Here is a 19,918-nt window from a genome sequence, read left to right as displayed (position 1 = left end):
GCTCCTATGTGGCCTGTTGAAACCCTCCCGTGTTCAGGAAGGTGCTCTCAGTGAGGGTACCCTACCTGAGACAGCTGGGAGTCAGTCAGTCTTTCCCTTCCTGGATCCTGACTCCTTTGAATTTCATAAGATAGACCTATAGACAGCAATAAACAAAGCTCTGCACTTGTTCAAGGGACTGAGGCTAACACATCTTGAACTCGTTACTTCTTTTAACATGGGCAAAACAATGTATTTTTCCCTAATCTTGTTCTCATAAACTGCTTAATTTTAACTGAAACTTAAAAAAATCAGCCTGAAACAGATACCTGCCCTAGGTAATTTCAACCCCAACAATTAGCTTGACAAAGTGATAAGCAACTAAAATAGGGTCTTACCATGCATGGGGTAACCTTTGCTATATGTGTTGCTACCTCCTCTGCCTATAATCAAATGAAACAGGAAACTGATCAGCCACTCAGGGCTTTACTACAGAGAGAAATTTACTGTGAGCCTAATTATACTGGTATAACTTCCCATATGGTCATTCTGATTCTAGTATACACTAAACTGGAAAAAGATACTCTTTCTAGAATAAGTGTCTACACAGGGAGTTATACCAGTATAAACTATAGAGGTATAATTATACTGGTAAATTTCCCCTATGGACAAGCAACGAGTGTCTGAGTGGGAAAAATCAATATAACATCTTCATTTACTAGACTTGTTTTTCCCAAGGAGTGCACAGGTGCAGTGGTGACTACATATAGATGAGGATGAGTGCCCAGCCAAGTTAGGTGCTTTGCAGCAATGTGCAGAAAAAATGGGGTTAAAGAGATGTAGAATTTATTCTTTCTAGGTTCTGACAGTGGTGATAAGGTGGATTAGCGAATCAGTCGTCCATGGTTAATGAACTGGTCAGATTCAAAATAGACAGGGGAGCAGCTGCAACTGTTATTTTAGTCTACATATAAAAGTCTGTTATCAGCCTGAGGTAAACCCCCAAAATGTTATCCTGGATAGTTGTGGGTGTGTGTGTGGGGGGGGGGGGGGGACAGGGAAAGAAGGGGGAGGGAATGAACTGAAACATTTGCCATGGAAATGCTGCTTTTCAGCATAGATTAATAGGAGTTCTAAGCACCCATCAATTTAAAGTCAACAGGCGCTGGTGGCCACATGTGAAAATCAGGTCACTTATTTAGGAACTTAACAAGATCTTAAGGTCTCTTGTCATATGTTTAGATGTAGGCTGTTTGGGGCAGGGACTGTCCTCTTCTTGCCTCCCTGATTGGGGCCTCCAGCTGCTACTATAATACAAATCAAAACAATGCTGTTAAACTCCCATTCTTGAATCTTTGCCTCAATCCCAGATTTGTAAAGGTGATAGGTGTTGCACTCAGCATTGCAACACCTGACTGATTTAGGAGCCACATTGCACTTTTAAAAGGGATTTAGGAGTTTAAATTTCATCAGTTATAGGATTTAGACTCCCAGGTGCTTAAATCCCTTCTGACAACGAGATTAGGCTCCAAAGTTTCAACTATGACTGCAGCAGATTTTAAAATCTGGCCCATAGTGTTTAATTGCAATTTTCCTTGCTGAAAAATCTTTTGTATCATCTCTGCATTAATGGAAACTAGTGTATATAAGTGTGGTGGGGGGAGCAGGCAGGGATTCATTGTTTAAAGTTCCCTGCCATATATTACAAAAACACTAGTTAGCAGTCTGAAAATCACCATTCCTTCATTCATGCCTGGGCAAATACAATATACAAAAGGCATTAGTTCATCTGGTCCCCATTCTAACCAGCTGGTTTCACACTTGCTAGCTAAATTGCAAAGAGCAGCTGCCTGTGAGTCAGTGCATAGCTCAACATAACCTATATGCAAAGTCCCTGGCAGAGTCTTTATGCGGAGTAATCTTAGTTGGAAACTAACAATGGTAAGCAGAAGCGCAGTTTTTACCTAATGGATTAAAACTTTGATGCATATCCTGGCACTTCTGAAAATCCCATAAGCCCCAGCACCTCCAAAAATTCCAAAACCAAAAGTCCCTGACATCTCAGAAGATCCTCAAAGCCCTGGCACTTCTGAAAATCGCATAAGTCCCAGCATCTCCAAAAATCCTGATATATCTGGTGCCTCCAAAAACAAAAAAAAGACTTGGCTCCTCTGAAAAATTGTGAACCCACCTCTGAAAACCCAGAAGCAGCGGCACTTCCAAAACTTTCAAGTACCTCCAAAAATCCCAAAAGCCCCAGCACCTGTCAGAACCCCAAAAGCCTCTGTATCTCTGAAAAAGCCAAAAGTCACAGCACCTTCAAAAATCCTGAAACCTCAAAAGCCATGGCACCTCTGAAAATCCTCAAACCCCCCAAAACCCCAGCACCTCCAAAAGTCCCCAAACCACAAAAGCACCAGCACCTCTGAAAAATAAAAAAAAACCCTCACTCCTCCAAAAATACCAAATTCCAAGGCACCTCCCAAAATCCTGAAAATCCCAAAAGTCCTGGCAATTCCAAAAATCCCAAAAGCCCACGTACTCTGAAAATCCCCAAAGCTCCGGCACCTCCCAAAATCCAAAACCCTCAAAAGGCACGAAACCTCTGAAAACCCCTAAAGCCCTGGCACCTCTGAAAATCCCCAATCCCAAGCACCTCTGGAAATCCCAAAACACAAAAATCCCTGACACCTGTGAAAATTCTGAAAATCAAAAAAAAAAAAAACCAAAAAACCCAGCACCTTCAAAAATCCTTAAAAATTCCAAAAGACCCAATGTCTCCAAAAACCACCAAATCTCTAACGCATCTGAAAATCCCCAAATCCCAGGCACATCCCCAAAACTCTGGAACCTCCAAAAACACCCTAAACTCTAACAGTTAAAAAAAAACCCTAAAGCACCAGCACTTCCAAAAAAGACCCAAACCCTGTCATTTCTGAAAAACAAACCCCAGCACTTCTGGAAACTCCAAAAGCCCCTGTATATCCAAAAAACCACCAAAGTCCCACACCTCCAAAAAACCTGAAAGCCTCAGAATCTGAGCAAATCCTGAAAATCCCCAAAAGGCCAGGCACCTCAGGAAATCCCAAAAGCCTCATGTGATGGGGTGTTCACTCCACACAAGAGTGGAAGGGACTAATGAAGGCCTTGTGGGCCCGCTACACCTCATCACAGAAAGGAGCAGTGGAGTGGAGGTGAGTCCTCCAAGTGGCCTAGAGAGTCTGTGCGGGATGCAGCCAACTGGCCGAGAGGCTGCACGGAGCAGCCAATCAGGGCCCAGCAGGCTAATACAAAAGGAGCTGCAGGGCAGAGCAGGGTTAGTAGCTGTGGGGGAGCTGATAGAAGTGAGGACTTTGTTCTTAGCAGGTTGCAGAAAGGGTAGCACTTTGGACTGTGCAGTTACTGGCAAGGAGCAAGAGGGAGCTTCTGGCTGGCCGTTGGGACTCACTGGCTGAATACCCTGAAAAGAGGGTGAAGAAGGTGCTGGGGCCCCAGGAAAGTGGCCTAGAGAATTGATGCCACATTGACTTTAAAGAGACACAGTAGGAGCCTGCTGTCTACAGAGTCCTTTAGTTAGGATCCAGAGTAGTGAGCAGGCCTGGGACACCCCCTTGCCCCATTCACCACTGGGAAACTGGCCAGAATAATGGACTGAACCCCAGAAGCAGGGAAATATGGACAATGACAAAACCAGAGGTTGGAGTCATGAAGAGGACGGTGTGGTTCCTAGACTGAGGTGGGTCTGCAGGTGGAGAGGATGGTAGGAGAGGCACCAGCTAGAGAGGGTGCTCAGGCTGGCAGAGCTAATCCCCAGGATGGCCTGCAGGAGGCACCACTGTGGTGAGTAGACCCCAGCATATCTAAAAATCTGAAGCCCCAAAAGCCACAGAACACTTTCTAGGAAATTCCTGATACTCCAAAAGCCCTAGTACCTCTAAAAATCCTGAAACCCCAAAAACCCAGGAATCTCCAAAAATAATGAAAAGTGGAGGGTATTAGGATTTTGGGGAAAGAAGTAAGACTTGTACCTATGATTAATAATATCAAACTCCCTGTCTCTTCTTCCTACCACCAGTATAGAAGTCAAATTATGCTTATGTTGGAGGGAGTCCCTTGGCACAGCACTGCTCTCCAGCCCCAGCCATGGTGAGTATGGCCTGCCAGGGCCAAGGAGGGGCTTTCAGTCCCTATGCCATGTGTATGTGTGTAGGGCAATGCAGCACTGGCGCTATTTTCCACAGGTGGTGGTTTGAGCTGATATCTCACTCCTGAGGGTAAAGGCATAAAGAAGGCAGTTGCTACTGGCGTCCCGAAGCTGGTCTGGCCTCTATGCTGCCAGCCTATTTACTGAAATGGCTCCTGCTGAACTCGCAGCAGAGCAGTGTGGGAAATGCCCTACCATGGGGGAAGAAATAAGGCAGCCATCCCTAGAAACCTTCGGGAGAGGATTTCCAAGGATCTCCATGAACATTTTGAGATCTCCCAGGAGGGTATAAGGTACAGCCCTCTGGGCATAAACTGCTGTGCATGCCCCACTTCCCACCTAACCCAACAGGGGAATGAAAAGCAGATGCCAACTCTGCCTGTGTTTGTACCTCTACCTCTTCTTGAATGAGTAAAACAATGAGAAGTTGATACCTTTGTCTTATTAGCTTGGGGTGGGGCTGGGCGCTATCTTTACATTTAAACATTGGTAAATGTGTAAATGCATTTTTCCTTACAGAGTTCCTTTCCCCTTCATCAGGTTTATCCATGCCCAGCTGGCAGGACTGGCTAGACTGGCAGAGTCTCAAACAGATCCTGGTTCTCAGCATAACTGGAGTCCCCCACCCCCACCCCCTCATGTCTCCCTACTTCTCCTCCACTTACTCCTCATTGTTCATGGCAGGGATCTGTCTTGGGCTCCTCCAAGGCATACACAATGATCTGTGAGGTGCTGACAAGAATGGCATGCAGTTTCTTGTAGAAGCAGCATGTTTGCAGGACAGCACCAGATCTGTTGTGCTCCCTGGCCTTGTGGTATCCCTGGCAAAGTTCCTTTGCTTTCATGTGTCACTGCGGCTGATCCCTGTTGTACCACTTTGCCTATGGCCCCTGTGTAAACTGTTTATAGATGCCTTTGTTTCTACACATGGTCTGTAACTGTGCTTACCCAGTCTCTTCTCCCTCACAGGCCCAGGAGATCCAATACCTCCTGTCTACTCCAGGCCGGAGTGCATGTAGTGTGAGTGTGTGTGTGGAGCCACCATGTTTCGTTGGGAAGTTGCACACAACAAGGGAGAGCTGCTAGGTGTGCTCGCTAATGAGAAAGATATTTGAAAAACATGCAGAGGGCTTAAGGGGGAGGGCTTCTCTGACCTGTGGGCAGTGTGAAGTTTAAAATTGTGACCAGAGTGGTCTCTGTTGCAGGGAATGCAGCACTGTAGGGCAGCATCTGGAAAACTGTTAAGGTTGACACAGATAATGCCTTGTCTACGCTCATACTGCATTGACCTTGGTAGGTTGGCTGTGAAGCTACACCGTTTGGGGAGGTGAAACCAAGCACTTATGTCGGCTGGAGACAAATATGAGTGCAGATAAACACACAGGTTGACACAAGACTCTACCTAACTTTGTAGCCTAGAGCAGGCCTTGGTGACTTAGGAGCACTGCAAACCCAAATTGAATAGTATAGCCTAGTGGAAGCATTTTGGCTTTCTTGACTTGTGGATGTTCAGTATAGCTAACAGTGGTGTTGGCTGCAAATATAGCACGGGCTAATTCCTGATTTTTGTTTTTGTGGCGTTCTCATAGCAAGGATGTTAATGAACTCCTGAACCTGTCTTTGGGGATCTAATGCTCTAAATGTGAAACCTCTTAGTACAGAAAGTCTCTGTGTAAGAGCTGACATTCTACTGACTGTTAGAGCTGGTTCCCCTCTCCTTTAGGAGAGGAGATTGTAGCAGAGCATTCTGTGTGGGGCCCTCTGCTCTGGAACAGTCTTCCCCTCCTGGTTCAAAATTGTTCAAATCTATTGACCATCAGAACAAGATACACTTTTCTATGTGATTTGCTGCAGGGAGTGCTTTGAGTGGTATTAGAGGTGCAGGTCAGAAGGAAATGTGGAGTTCTGTGAACAACTTAATTTTGTTTTCATAATTTATGGCAAAGGCCTCTTGAGCCTTGTGCAGGCATGCCTCTTGATTTGTTCTTAATAGTTATACAATTAGAAAAGTGAAGAGACAAGTACAAAACAGCCCCTTTAGCAATTTAAGAAACTAATGAACTAGCAACATACAATATTTTTATTTCAATTGATTTGCAATATAAATGAAATTGTTTAAAATATTTAGCACTCTGCCTAAAATAGCAAAGATACTGCCATGAGGGCAGGAAAGTGTTTTAACAGTATCTAACAATACTAAACTGAACTACTGGAATTAGTTTTAATTTCAGAATCTTCTACAGGGAGTGGGGTGGACATCACTGAGACCTGGTTTATGCTAGAAAATTAACTTGGTTTAAATACATTGGTTAGGGGTGTGAAAAATCCACACCCTTGAGCAGAGTAGTTAAACTGACCTAAATCCCTGCATATAAAGAGCTAGGTGTTGCTGTAGCGTTTTAAGCATAGATGAGCCCTGAGTTCTGATGCAGGTGGTGAGAGGGAACTGAATGGTGGGTGGGGCTGCACTTTCCTTATACCCCTGGGTGGGATGTGAGGACAGCTCCACTGGACATTGCTGGCCAAAAAGTTTCTGGACCCACACACGAGGTGTGTATATACCATGAGTGGGATCCACATGATTAGTATTCAAAGAAACTGGAAGGATTATTAACCTCCATTTTACAGATGAGGAATTGAGGCATAGAGAGATTAAATGACTTTCCTAAGGTCACCTAGTGAACCTGTGGCAGAGTCAAGAACTGAACCCAAATCTCCTGAGGCCCAGTGCGATGTCTCGGCCACGAGACTATGTTAGATACACAGAGAGCAGCTCTTTCAGGTGGCCGATATGTTGACAACATGTAGGACAAAACACCATTTGATGTAAAATTGACAGAAATCGGTCCTGGAATCCTGGTTTTAAGGGACATCTGGTTACCCCTGAGCCATGAACTCTCATTTGGCTCATCTTTTGTGTTTGTGGTTTTTTGTCATGTGTGTGAGAGAGAGAGAAGTTCATAACTTTCCTCAGGGTCCTGGCAGATTTTTGCCTTTGACAGGGACCACCACCTCCCATCATTTCAAAGAGCACTGAAGCCTGAGGCTGCCCTCAGTCAAAATGGCCACCATTTCCCTTGAGCTTCTGCATGTGACTGAGGATGCCCCTAATAAAGATGGGCACCATTCTGTCCCTCTCTTCTCTCTCTCCTCCTCCCCGCCCCCCCATTGTTTTCAGTGAGACTGAAGCTAAGCTACCTTTAGGGAGGATGGCCAGGAGGGAGTGCAGGAGAACAAATGGGGAGGAAAGGGGATGTAGGGCATATTGATGGGCATTGCTGGACAATGTGGGGTGTAGGGGTAAAACTGAGGGGAGTATAGGGGTATTTAGGGCAGGAAGTAAACAGAAGGAACAGGAGAATGTGAGGTTGACTGGGGTGCCAGAGAATGTGGGGTACAGGAGGGAGACTGACCAAAAGTATGAGGGAAAAGGAGCAAAGGAGACTTTGAGGGAACATTTTGGGGCAGATGGCTATAGGTATAATGGTTGGGAGATATTCAGGGATGGGCCAGAACAGAGAGACACAGGACCATGCTAAAATACTCAATGGGGAGGCTTGCATTTCTGGTTGTATTTTTAAAAGTTTAATTGTATTCATTTCCAAACTTTGACAATGAAATGATCATGCAAATTAAGTATAGGTGCCTCCTTCTAAAGACAAAGTGATCATTATAATAAATGTAATTCTTTGCAAGCCAATTATTTTGGGCATCTGACTCATGACTTAATGTTTGGGGTTGGCAATATATATTTAATTTATAAATATTTGGGATATTCCGCTTAATGCATAGTGGTACATGACCATGGAGGACAAGAAACAGTTAAAAATGGTTTTGTTTTTGGAGATGGTTGACAGAAAGATTTTGCTCACTTCTCCCCCTACCACTATGGCTGGCCCTGTGTCCTTGACCAAGTGTGATTAAAAATTGGTTGGAATGAATAATAAAACTAATAACTGATTAAAAAAATCAGTTTTGAGCATGCTCAGTAGTATTTGCTAGTTTTTTTAAGCTGAGATTAATGATTCCCCACCCTCTTTATGACATCACTGCATATTTCACTGCTCAAGAGCCAAGAAAGAAGACTGGCACACTAGGCACAAGGACACAGCTACTATCAGGCTGTTTTGGGTGTATCACTGAGATGTACAATCATCCAAACATAATGCCTTACTAGCAGGGAAAGAAGGATGTCACAGATGTGAAAAACACTGTGCGTCTAACAATTTGGGGGTTTATTTTTAACTTTTCCAGCATTCTGCAAATTCTAATTTTTTTATTTAAAAAAAAAGCCTTGTTTTCGGTTCCCAAGATTGGAAACCACCTCAGCGTAAAGGGATGTGTTGTTGCCCTGTTAACTCTGCTTTGCAGAAAACTGTCTGCAAGTCCAAATCTGAACCCATCGTCCCATTAACAAAAGGTCACGTTGAATGACTGATGCTACTATTAATCACAGGCGTTTTCCTTAACATTTTTCAGAGAAAAGTTAAAGGCAAAAGCTACGTTAATGTAACATTAAAGCTACTCAGCAGCGTTTTTTTTTAAAAATATCAGAACATGCCCCAGTTAAGGTTGCTGCGGCATCAGCCTGTGTAGTTGACAACGTACACCTAACAACCAGAAATACTGAGCTCCCTAGCTGAGAAACACCACAGTAAGGGGCTTTTGCTATGTGCACCATAGCACAGGTAACAGGAGCCTTAACTGTCCCCCTTTCTGGCTTTTTAAAGGTTAACTTTACATTGCATCAGCCCAGTCGCCGGGTTATAAGAAAGAGGAAAGTTTCAGGCAGGGAGCCATGTGGGTCGGGGGGGGCCTCCGTGTTCTCCACTCCACCTGCACTTCCGGAGGTGCACCCGGGCTTCTCAGGCTTCCCGCAGGCTGGTGTATCACATGGCTGGGCCCAACAATCATGGAAAGTACAAGACCCCCCCCCCCGCTTTTCTTCCTTCCCCAAAGCCTGGCTGCCGCCGGGTTTCGCACTTTGTTTTAAGGGGCTTTCATCCCAGCCCCCCTCGAGCCCTGGCCGTCTGGCAGGGGGGGGCTCTGCAGCGGGGGCTCTGGCTGGGCCCTTCTCCAGCCCGGGCCCCCGCTGCTTGCGGCCAGGCCCAGCCCCATTGCTCCCGCCGCGCAAGGTGACTGTGTCCCGGCCCCGGCGGGGGAGGCAATGGACCCCAGGCTGGGCTCCCGGCTGCCGCATCCCGGCCGCCGCCCTGGGGCAGGGGCGGAAGCTGGCCGCGGGCGGGGAGCTCGGGCTGCGCGGGGCGGTGCCGGCGCTCCCGGCCCCCCTCGCTGCCGTGCATTTCCTCTTCCTCCCTGCATGCAGCAGCCGCGGCGGCCGCCGGGCGGGGGGAGGGAGGGGGCTGGGCGGAGGCGGCGGCGGAGCTGTGGCCGGGAGCGGGAGGCGCCCAGACCCAGCCCGGGGACGCGAGCGGCCGCGGCGCAGCGGAAGCGGGGGCCAGGGGAAGGAGGCGGGGGGCGGCGCTAGGAGCCGGCGGGGCCCGACGAGAGTCACCGTGTCACGGCGCCCGGGAAGCTGCTGGATCCGCCCCCTGGAGAGGCCGGGGCCGCCGCAACCGACCCCCCGCGCCCGCCGCCTCCTGCCCGCGCCGGGCTTAGCGCGCGGGGCCCAGGCCGAGCGGCGCCGAGCAGCCAGGGGAGCCCGGGACGGGCCTGGGCCGCCGCCTCTGAACTAGGATGTCCCGACATGAAGGTGAGGGCCGGGGCCTGCCGGCTGCGGGCACCCGCCGGCCAGCGGGATCGTCATGGCGGCGCCGCCGAGAGCGGGGGGGCCGGCGGCGGCGGAGGCCCGGGGCGGCCGGGGCCAGGGCGGCGGCCGGGCAGCTTTGCAGTGTCATGGGGGAGGGGGCCGTGTCCGTTACGGGCAGGCCCCGGCCGCCGGCGGCTCCCGGCCCCGCACAGGGCAGGCGGAGGGGCCTGCCGCGGCCTAGCGCCGTCCGGCCCGGCCGCCAGGAACGGGGCTGGGGCTGGTTACCCCGCTGCTCAGCGCAGCGGCCTGGGGCCTGCTGGGGCGAAAACTCCCTGGCTGGGGTTGGATCCCGGCCTCCTTCCTCGCTGTGCCGGGACGGGGTGGGGGCTGCAGCCGCCTGGCGGCGGGGGGCCCAGGCCGGGCGGGGAGAGGGGACGTAGGGGCGGGGGCATCCGGGGCTGGGGACGGGGGCCAGGCGTGTCGGTGGGGGTGGAGGGCTGGGAGGGCGCGGGTGGAGCTTGGGGGGGGGTGGAGAGGGGGGGGCGTGTTGGGGTCGGTAGGTCCCTGTGGGGGAGGTGAATGTGGGGGTGTGGATGTCAGAGGACTGGTGGGACTGGGTGTGGATGGGGGGGGGTTGTAGGTAAAGGCAGGGGAAGGAGAGTCACACATGGCGTGTGGCGGGGAGACAGAGCTGTTCGTGCCTATGTCACAGCGGGAAGGGTCCAGGCAGAGGAGAGGGGGTGTGCTGTAGGTGGCTCAGAGGAGGGGAGCAATGTGTCAGGGCAGGGACTGTGTGGCGGCAGGAGGGTGGCAGGCTTCTCTGAGGAGGATGCAGGTGTGTTTTGGAGATGTTTGGAGAGTGTTTTCTTGTGACTGTGAGGGGTGGAAGATGAAGAACAGGTTCAAGCGAATGTTTGGTGCAGGGAGAGGTCTTCATGTCTTTTTCTGCATTGGGACTAGTGTTTGGGGGTATGGTTAGTAGCTGTCGTCTTGCTTTGGGAGGAGCTGACGTTTTGGCAACTTTGGCAGGTTATGAACTTTTAATATTTTAATCTTTAGTATAGAAAAAGAAATGAATGCAGCTGTATTAACAAATCACTGCAAACATTTTGAAAGGTTAAGAAAAGTTATGTACGTAAGTAGAGAAAATGCTTTAGATATGTACTCTTGTCATTCTGTATTTTTTATTGTTGTAAGGGAGGTAAGTGGATAGTTAAGGATTAATCAAAAACAGCAATGAGAAGGAAGGAGACAAGAACACAGGCAAAACGGAATGTATCTGGGAAGAAAAGAAAAATGTAATAGCGTGTATGTCTGTATGGAGAGGTTTTTTCTCACTTTGGCAAGTGAGATAGTTGGTTTAGAATGTAAGATCTTGAAGAAGCTCCTTGTAATAAGAGATTTCATCCAGGTTATTGTTTCTTGAGGGGATAACCTCAGCACCTAACCTGGCAAAAAGTTATCTTCTATCTCCCTTTGGTTAAAGAGGGATGATCTTTGTTGTCCCAGTGATATAGAAGTAATCTTTTTAAATTAGGCAGATCTCTGAAGATATACTGGAATAGAGGTGTCTACATCCAGTCTTGACAGACACAGACAACACAGTAGGAAAGTTCAGAATTTGGGAAGTAATGTTACAGGCTTCCAGCCAGAGGATAGGTAACTTTGATGCAGGACTAGAGTATGTGGGATGGAGACTGGTGTCCACACTCCTCACTCTGCCTTAAGGTTTGCTAATTTAGCTGAGTTGTCTTATAGGAGTCCATTAGTATTGAGATTTTTTTTATTTTGAGTAAGAGGACGGATTGTTAAACACTGGAACAAGTTTCCTAGGGAGGTTGTGGAATCTCTGTCTTTGGAGGTTTTTAAGAACAAGTCAGACACCTGTCAGGAATAGTCTAGTTATTATGTGGTCCTGCATTGGGTGCAGGCAGGACTAGATGACCTCTCAAGGTCCCTTCCAATCCTACACCTCTATGATTCTATGACTGTTGCCAAACTTTTAGTCTGTCACACCAGATCCTAGCTCAGCCTCCTCATGTGATACAATAAATTCCTCTTATCTTTCTCTAGATTTGGGTGGGTTTGTATAGAAGTAATTAAGCAAACAGCAAAATGAGGGTTAATCTCAGAGTTGCTTTGTGTATTGTATTTGTTGGAGGATATATTCTGTAAATTGGTTCTCAAACTGTGGTGCACGTACCACATGATGGTATGCGGGTTTAAAGTATAGTATCAGGATAAGAACTCATAACTGCACTGATTAACATTGCAAAGGTGGTATGCCAACTGCTTTTGAATTCTGTTTGTTACACACGAAGTCTTAAAGTGAGAAATATTGTAAATGTTTGTAATATTTGATAAAAAGGGTATTTCACTCTTGGAGTTAGTATTTTACTGGGAGACAGGAATCTTAGAAACTGAATTTTTGTAAGCATGTCTCTCGTGGCGTATATTGTGAAATTCCTAAGCTGGAAAGAACATGTATGGAAGAACATGTTTTTTTCAATGTGGGATTTTGGTGATGAGTAGGGAGAATTATTTTAACTAAACAAGGTTAATATTTGGGTTGTCAGAGTTTAAGAAAATGTTCCTTCTTTCAAGTTATAATGGGTTAGTTTTGAAAATGGAAATTCACCTTTTCCTATTAGGTTGCAGGGTGATGTGAGGTTTGGTAACTTCACATTATGGATGTATTCTTTCCAAAGTAAAAACAACAAGATAGAACAGGGGTTCTCAACCTTTTTCTTTCTGAGCCCCCCTCCCCCCTCCCCCCTCCAACATGCTTTAAAAACTTCACAGCCCACCAGTGTCACAACTGTTTTTCTGCATATAAAAGCCAGGGCCAGCATTAGGGGGTAGCAGGCAAGGCAATTGCCCAGAGCCCCATGCCACAGGGGTCCCCACAAAGCTAAGTTGCTCAGGCTTCAGCTGCAGCCCCCGGTGGCAGGGCTGGGAGCCCTGGGCTTCAGCCCTACACTGTGAGGCTTCAGCTTTCTTGCCCTGAGCCCCAGCAAGTCTAACACTGGCCCTGCTTTGCGTGCCCCCCCCCTCCCCGAAACCTGCTTGCGGCCCCCTAAAGGACCCCGGAACCCTGGTTGAGAACCAGCTTGAGATAGAAAATGCTGCTGCTGCAACTTGGTATGATACATTTTATAGGAACCTGGTTAGTCTTTCTATTGGTTGTCTCTTTATCCAGGACTTCGCACCATGTATTCAAATTGTTTTATTATATTGATAGTCCAAATTTGAAATTAGTTGTAGGATTGAAAATAGTGGATTTCTTTTCACTGTATTACAGACTGAGACTTGGTTTCCATTATAAGCCTGATGTGACAGTACCACCCCCTCCAAAATCCTCAAAAAATGTCATTCCCACTTCAGATCTTCCATGTGTGGTCTGTGGTCAGCAAACAATTTTTGGCCCAAATGTGCGTTGATTGAAAGAAGCTGTTTTTGAGTTATAAGACTCAGGAAAAAACAACAACCCAGGCTTTAATCATGTTTAGAAAATTATATCTTTGCTGTTTTCTCTTCAGAATCATTTTGTACTAGAAATTTCAAATGAGATTTATTTGAGAGATCTTGGTAAAATCTAGAACACTGGGCTAATTCTGAAAGGGGGAAGGGCATGTTTGGGAACTAGCTGCTGTAGAACTTAGAATGTCAGAATGGTTCCCAGTGCATTCATAAACAAGGTAAATACATAAATCCCAGACACACAAACTTCGTTAAGGTTAAGGACATACCAATAATTTAAAGGTAAACAAATACATTGAAAAAACCGCACTATGTAGCTTTTTATATATATATGTGTGTGTGTATATATATGTGTGTGTGTGTGTGTGTGTATATATATATATATATATATATATATACGTATATATATATATAAAAACACTTAGAAATTGAGGAAATGTTAAGATTAAACATACATTTGAAAATCTCATAAGGCATAGGTAAATCATCACCAGAACAACCTTAACTGGTCTGGGACAACCAGAAATGTTGAGACAATTAGGTGAGAATGATATAAAAGCATAAATAGATTTGATCTGTTCTGTTGGAGATAACAAGAACGGGAATGGTTTCCCTTTACGTTTACAATGGCTGTGCCATACACAATCCACAAAAAGACTTTACAATTCCTGACTAGACAAATAGCACATTGGAGGCAGTCGTTCTCTGCTCTGTATTACGATTTCATGTGCCATCAATTATACAAATCTCATTAAGCACAGAATTAGTATACCTTTGTATGCAAATCTCTGAGACCCAGATAAGGAATCTATAGCAATTTATATGAATAAGGCAAAGCTAGTGTGTTGAAGCATCAGTTTACTAACAGAGACATGTATGCATGAAACCAATTGTAAAATCAGTACTTTGTGGTGCACATTTTCAATTCTTCATGTACCTCTTCCTCAAATATAAGATTGTTATTCCAGAAGTACGTCTTCCCAAAATTAGCCATATAGCCTGCAAATTTCTTAAAACCCTTTTGTAGGAAAATTTAAGAGATGAGGGTAGTAGTTATACAGCCCACTGTATTAGCACAGTGACTTTTCTGAATTTAATGGTAATGCTTTGATTTGTATATCTCAAAATACTTGATATTGGTGGGTTAATGTTACTCAGTGAGAACATGTTTAGGCCTATAATCAAAGTTAAGTGCAGTATCTGAAAATGGGTCACCGTTGTAGTTCAGGTAATGAGAATTATGGTTGGGGCAGAGGGAATGTAGTGCTAAACCTAAATAACTACAAAACTAATTAGAAATATGGGAAACAGAATAAGCTTCTGTATAATAAAAATGTTTGCGTTCAGTGGAAAACTGAATCCGCTTTGGGAATATACATTTGACAAATGCACTTGCCAATAATATTGTCATTGGCAAGTGGGCCTTACCTATTAGTTTAGCAGAATTTTTTTTTTTTAATCTACATTTTTTTTAATCTACATTTAATCTTTGGCTGTCACAGAAAACTTCTGAATGTGAACCAGTGCAGTGTGGTCTTCCTGAGCCTGCAGAAAGGGACTTAAAATACCAGAAGGCTGTGAGAAGACTTTCTTTTAGATCTGGGATGAGAAACAAAGTGTTGTTATGGATCAAAAGCTGGCGAGGAGACAGAAAACAAAGAATAGGATTAAATCAGCGACCCCCTCTTATAAATTAAAAACACTTTTTTATATATTTAACACCATTATAAATGCTGGAGGCAAAGTGGGGTTTGGGGTGGAGGCTGACAGCTCGTGACCCCCCATGTAATAACCTCGTGACCCCCTGAAAGGTCCAGACCCCCAGTTTAAGACCCCTGGATTAAATGGTCAATTTTCATGCTGGCAAAAGCTTAACAGCAGAATGCCTCAATGTTCGGTACTAGGTCCAGTGTTGTTTAATATACAAAAGAATGATCAGGGAAGGGGAATAGGTACTGAGGTGGCAAAATTTTCAAATGAGACGTTATTTAGATGAGTTAAGAATGGAGCTGTCCCAGAAGAACTTCATTGAGACCTAAAGAAGCTGATATAATGCTGTGCATTCAGGCAAATGAAGTTCATTACCAATAAATGAAAAGAATGCACAATGAAGGGGAAAAGTTAAGCTACTAACACGCTTTCCAAGGTTCTAAATTAGTTGTATCAACTCAAGAAAGGGACCTGGCTTTCATTGTAGATAGCTCAGTGAAGATGTTTGCTGTGTGGCTGTGGCAAATGATGCACAATGACTGGGATGGAGAATAATATGGAAAATATTACACACAAATACAGAGAAATCATTAAAGTAGCAAAGTCAGCATTCAGAAGTTAGGAACTGCCAGATTTTAAGTTAACTGTGCAAGCTTGTCACCTTCTTTGTGTAAATTAATTAAGATAGTCCTTAATTACATGATGACATTCTACTTTTTCCCCAGGACCCCTGCCTCACTGAATGCACTGGATAGATGGTACTCACTGAATGAGCAGCTATCGAGTATTTTATCCTCGTTCAGTGTGTGAAACCATACTCTATTTAGTGCACACCATCCAAACCCTGCTCTGACTACAGATTCATTTCCTCATTGGCTTTCTCTGTGGCACTCATTACTAAAGGATCTGGGTGCTTTACGAACATTAATGAATTTATTTTCACAGCACCCATGTGAGACGAGGTGGTGGTATTATCCCCATTTTACAGATAGTGTCTGAGGCACAGAGAAATTAAGGCCAAAAGTTCTTATGTGAAGAGCAGTGAAAAGATTGGGATTGTTTACCTTAGCAGTGAAATAAATAAGAGGGGGCGTGAAAAAGTATGTTAGAATGGAATAGAGAAGGTAGATTAGGAGCTTCTGTTTTTCCTCTCTCATAACATAAGAACAAGGGAAGCATTCAATGAAATTAAAAAGTGGCCGTTTCAAAACTGATAAAAGGAAATACTTTATTCACACAACATGTACTTAAACTATGGAACTCATGGCCCCCGGTGGTCACTGATGCCAAGAATTTAGCAAGATTCATAAAGGGATTGGGCATTTTATATGGACCAGGATGAGTCCTAATTGGCAGCAGACTATCCTGCCTCTGCCTAATGTGGCGTTCTTATGCCTTCCTCTGAAACGTCGGGTGCTAGTCATTCTGGAGAAAGCCTAGATAAAGCTGGATTGGGTGGACCTCTGGTCTGGTGCAGCATAGCAATTTCTCTGTTCTTGTGTAGATGTGGAGCTTGCTTATAGTTATCTGTGCCTTTGGCACCTCCGAATGGGATTACTACAGTGCCCTCCATTCGACACTGCTGGAAGACTGCTTTGAAATTTCAGTTCATGCGGAGCATGGTGGCCTGCTCAATATTGTTACTGGCTTCAGACTTATTTTTAGGTGCAAATCAAGGTTTTGGTTTTGACCTGCTGTATAAAGCTTTAAATGACTTGGTTTCTATCTACTTCCTCAGTTGACTTCACCTAGTTGTGATGTTCAGGCTGACAGCCTCCTAGTTCAGATGGCAAGCGAAGTGCCTTTGAGTCCAGTAATATTTTATATCATTTATATAGTATATCTATAGATCTCAAGATACCTTTTTAAGGGTGAGTACACATTATTGTCCTCATTGGATAGATGAGAAGCTGAGGCCCAGAGTGTGTGTTCATTTTGTTTATGCTCAGTAGGGAGCCCAAATCTGTTGGGCCCTTCAGGGCACTCTGCAAAGCTCACCTAGTTTCCCAGGCTTTCTCTGAGGGACATAGGTAGAGTTGCTCTGGGGAAGAGGTTCACATTGGGTTTACTGGGGGCAAGGGGGTTATGTTGATATGTCTTCCAGTTAAATTCTTTAGTTTGTATATTTTAAAAATTAAATTGTGCCTAGACTGTATCTTGGCTAGGCATGTTGTATAAACTCTCATTCGTCTCAATGTAGTAGTTTTTACTGCCTTATTCATCTCAATGTGGTGGTTTTTACTTCCTTATTCATCTTATTGGGATGGTTTTTATGTGTATGTCTGAATTGTTTCCCTCAAAACTGCTTTGTTTAGAACTTCCAGGAGACTTTGGACCTCTTCCTCTTCTCCATAAAACTTTCTCCCACTTCTTGAGCTCTGGTGGACAGCAGGGTAAATCTTTTATTATTTTTATTATTTGCACTGTGGTAGTGCCTAGAGGTTGTAACAGACATTTGGGCTCCTGTTACGGTAATCACCGTACATATGCATAGTAAGACTCATTCCCTGTCCCAAACAGCTTGCTGTGTAACCAGACAAGACAGACTGAGGACTGGAGAAAGGAAGCATTATTATTCCCACACCGTTTTATTTTTGATTTAACAGATGGAGAATTGAGGCACAGAGAAATTAAGTCACTTGCCTGAGGTCACACAAGGGAATTGATGACTGAGCTAGGAATTGAACCCAGATCTGTCAAATCGCAGTACAGTGCCTTTTAATCACAAACCCATGCTTCCAATCTCCTTTTTTCTAATTTCAGTTATGTCATGCAAATCTACATTACTATTTAGTATTTTAGATTTGGAATCTACTTTTAGTAATAACTTGAGCTTCAAATTTTGGTCAAAATAGTGTTATGTGACTGCATTCAGTTTTGATCACCGTACTCACGATCATAAATAAATAAAAACGAGGGCGGACACGTAATTTCAGAAATTTGTCAGAGTGAGTGCATCCTACCAGTAACAAAGTAGATGACGACACTTGGTCTGGGTTGTAATTTCATTTTTTTTCTTACCTCAGGTCAGATTTGGTCCTCCCCCATCACTTTCACCATTTTCTGGTGCCTGAATTGTCTTTTTGGGAGGCAGTGTTTCTTGTCTTGAGTGACAAGAGGTGCTGTCTCTGGTATGATAAATTGTCATCTTTCTCTCTGATATTTTCTCTTGCCTCTTGTTTTCCCCAAATTCCCTTTGCCACTATCTCTTTTTTCCTTCCTTTCCTTTGCTGTGCTTCCCCTCCCTCTCCTTCATTCCCACAAGGTCTTCTAAGGTGGGGTTTTCAAAGGAGCCTAAGGGTTTTAGGCACCTAGGTCCCATTGAAATTCAACTGCGCCCCTTTGAATAGCTCTGCTGGAAGCACAACTAAACCTGGTGAATATTAGGAAATGTTGCACAAAATTTTCCTAAGGTTCCCTTGCCCCTTTGTTTATAAAATGGTTTAAACACTAGTATGGCCTAGAGAAAATGGTGTTAGGGTTGAAAACTGTCTTGTCCATTCTGCACTACCACTGAAACAATCTTAAATACTAGTTTGTGGGAATTATTTTGATGAAAATCATTTTCTGCAATAGATATACTTCCTAGCATAGACAAGGCTCCTGGGGCCTCACCAACGTTAGCCTAATGAGAGTAACACAAATAACATTCTTGGCTAAGCCTCTGTTGGCCAACTATCTTAGACTTTGTTTCTGTTCGAAAATGGAACGGGGGTGGGATAGAAACGGTCTAGGCACAAAAAGTTCAGTATGCCTGATTAGCGTCCTGAACCATTTTAGTTTTGTCCTACATCTATACTAGTGCTCTTCTAAAGAGTTTCAGTTGTAACCTTCTGTGGGTGCCTATCCCATATTTACCAGTACAACTTCCAGAAGCAATAGGTTCTTGGAGATTTCAAAGTCCATAGATCTATTGAGAGATACTAATGGAAGGACTGGTGAACTGTTTGTGCTATTATGCCGGTAACTTCTGTCTACACTGGCAAAGAAATGGCTCTGATGGAAACAGTATTCAGATTTGCTGGTTATTTTTGAGAAATTAAAAAAAAACAAAAAAAAAACCCCAAATCCTCTGACTGGTTTTAACACCTGCTCATCTGAATTGGTATTAAAACTGCTGGAAGCCCTAGCGTAGACAAGGCATCAGTGGTTGGATCTGTTTTTGTCACCTTTTTAGTGAAATCTTCTGGAAAGCAATTCTAATGACAGCTGTGGTTAAAAACTGGTCTTGTTGCTTGAACCTGTCTACACTAGGGTTTCCAGCAGTTTTACCTCCAGCTCAACAAAGCTGGTATTAGAATTGTGGAGACTCTTTAGTAAACTTTCCCAGCGTAGACCAGCCAGGCTAATCCAAACACTATTTGGCACATGTCTACATTGTTTGAAGTACTTGTATGTGGATGCATGTGGTGTTTTACCAGCATGTTGGAGTAACAGGTTTTTTTTTAGAGTTGTAAATATATCTATTGTATGCAAGACCTTCATGAGAGGGGGGACAGACTTCTGGCTTATTGGAGGCTGGCAGAAATCAGGTCTATAATTCACCAGTAAAGTTGTTCCAGTGGTACCTGTGGTGGAATCTACTGTAAACACGGCACAGGTGTGTGATTGTCATGATATAAAACCCTCTCTCCCCCTTCTCCCACATACTTATAGACAGGGTCAGTGAGCATTTGTTGTTTTTTCCCATACCCCCAGTGTACTGTTTCCCATACCTCCCTAAATGTAATCATGGATTGATTACGGTAGGTACGGGATTCAGTATGCAGAGAAATATGGAAAGAAATTTTAAAGGAGTTGTTAGAGGGTATAATTCAAGACCAAAAATAAATTTT

At 44.7% G+C, this 19,918-nt stretch overlaps 1 protein-coding gene across 5 annotated transcripts in view; it reads left to right on the top strand.

The window, feature by feature from the left end:
• Positions 1-3,638: 3,638 nt before the first annotated feature.
• Positions 3,639-19,918, top strand: part of KCMF1 (potassium channel modulatory factor 1) — a 65,388-nt gene continuing 49,108 nt past the window's right edge. The window contains exons 1-2 of one of the 5 annotated variants that reach the window (XM_043546665.1): positions 3,639-3,715; positions 4,055-4,125. In XM_043546665.1, the coding sequence (XP_043402600.1) occupies positions 3,654-3,715; positions 4,055-4,125 (133 nt within the window). In that variant the 5' untranslated portion in view covers positions 3,639-3,653. The other 4 variants (XM_043546663.1, XM_037902300.2, XM_037902301.2 and 1 more) reach the window with 4 other exon arrangements.

The sequence above is a fragment of the Chelonia mydas genome, chromosome 5 (assembly GCF_015237465.2).
Source record: "Chelonia mydas isolate rCheMyd1 chromosome 5, rCheMyd1.pri.v2, whole genome shotgun sequence".
NCBI lineage: Eukaryota > Metazoa > Chordata > Testudines > Cheloniidae > Chelonia > Chelonia mydas.
This window is presented reverse-complemented; position numbering and strand designations above follow the sequence as displayed.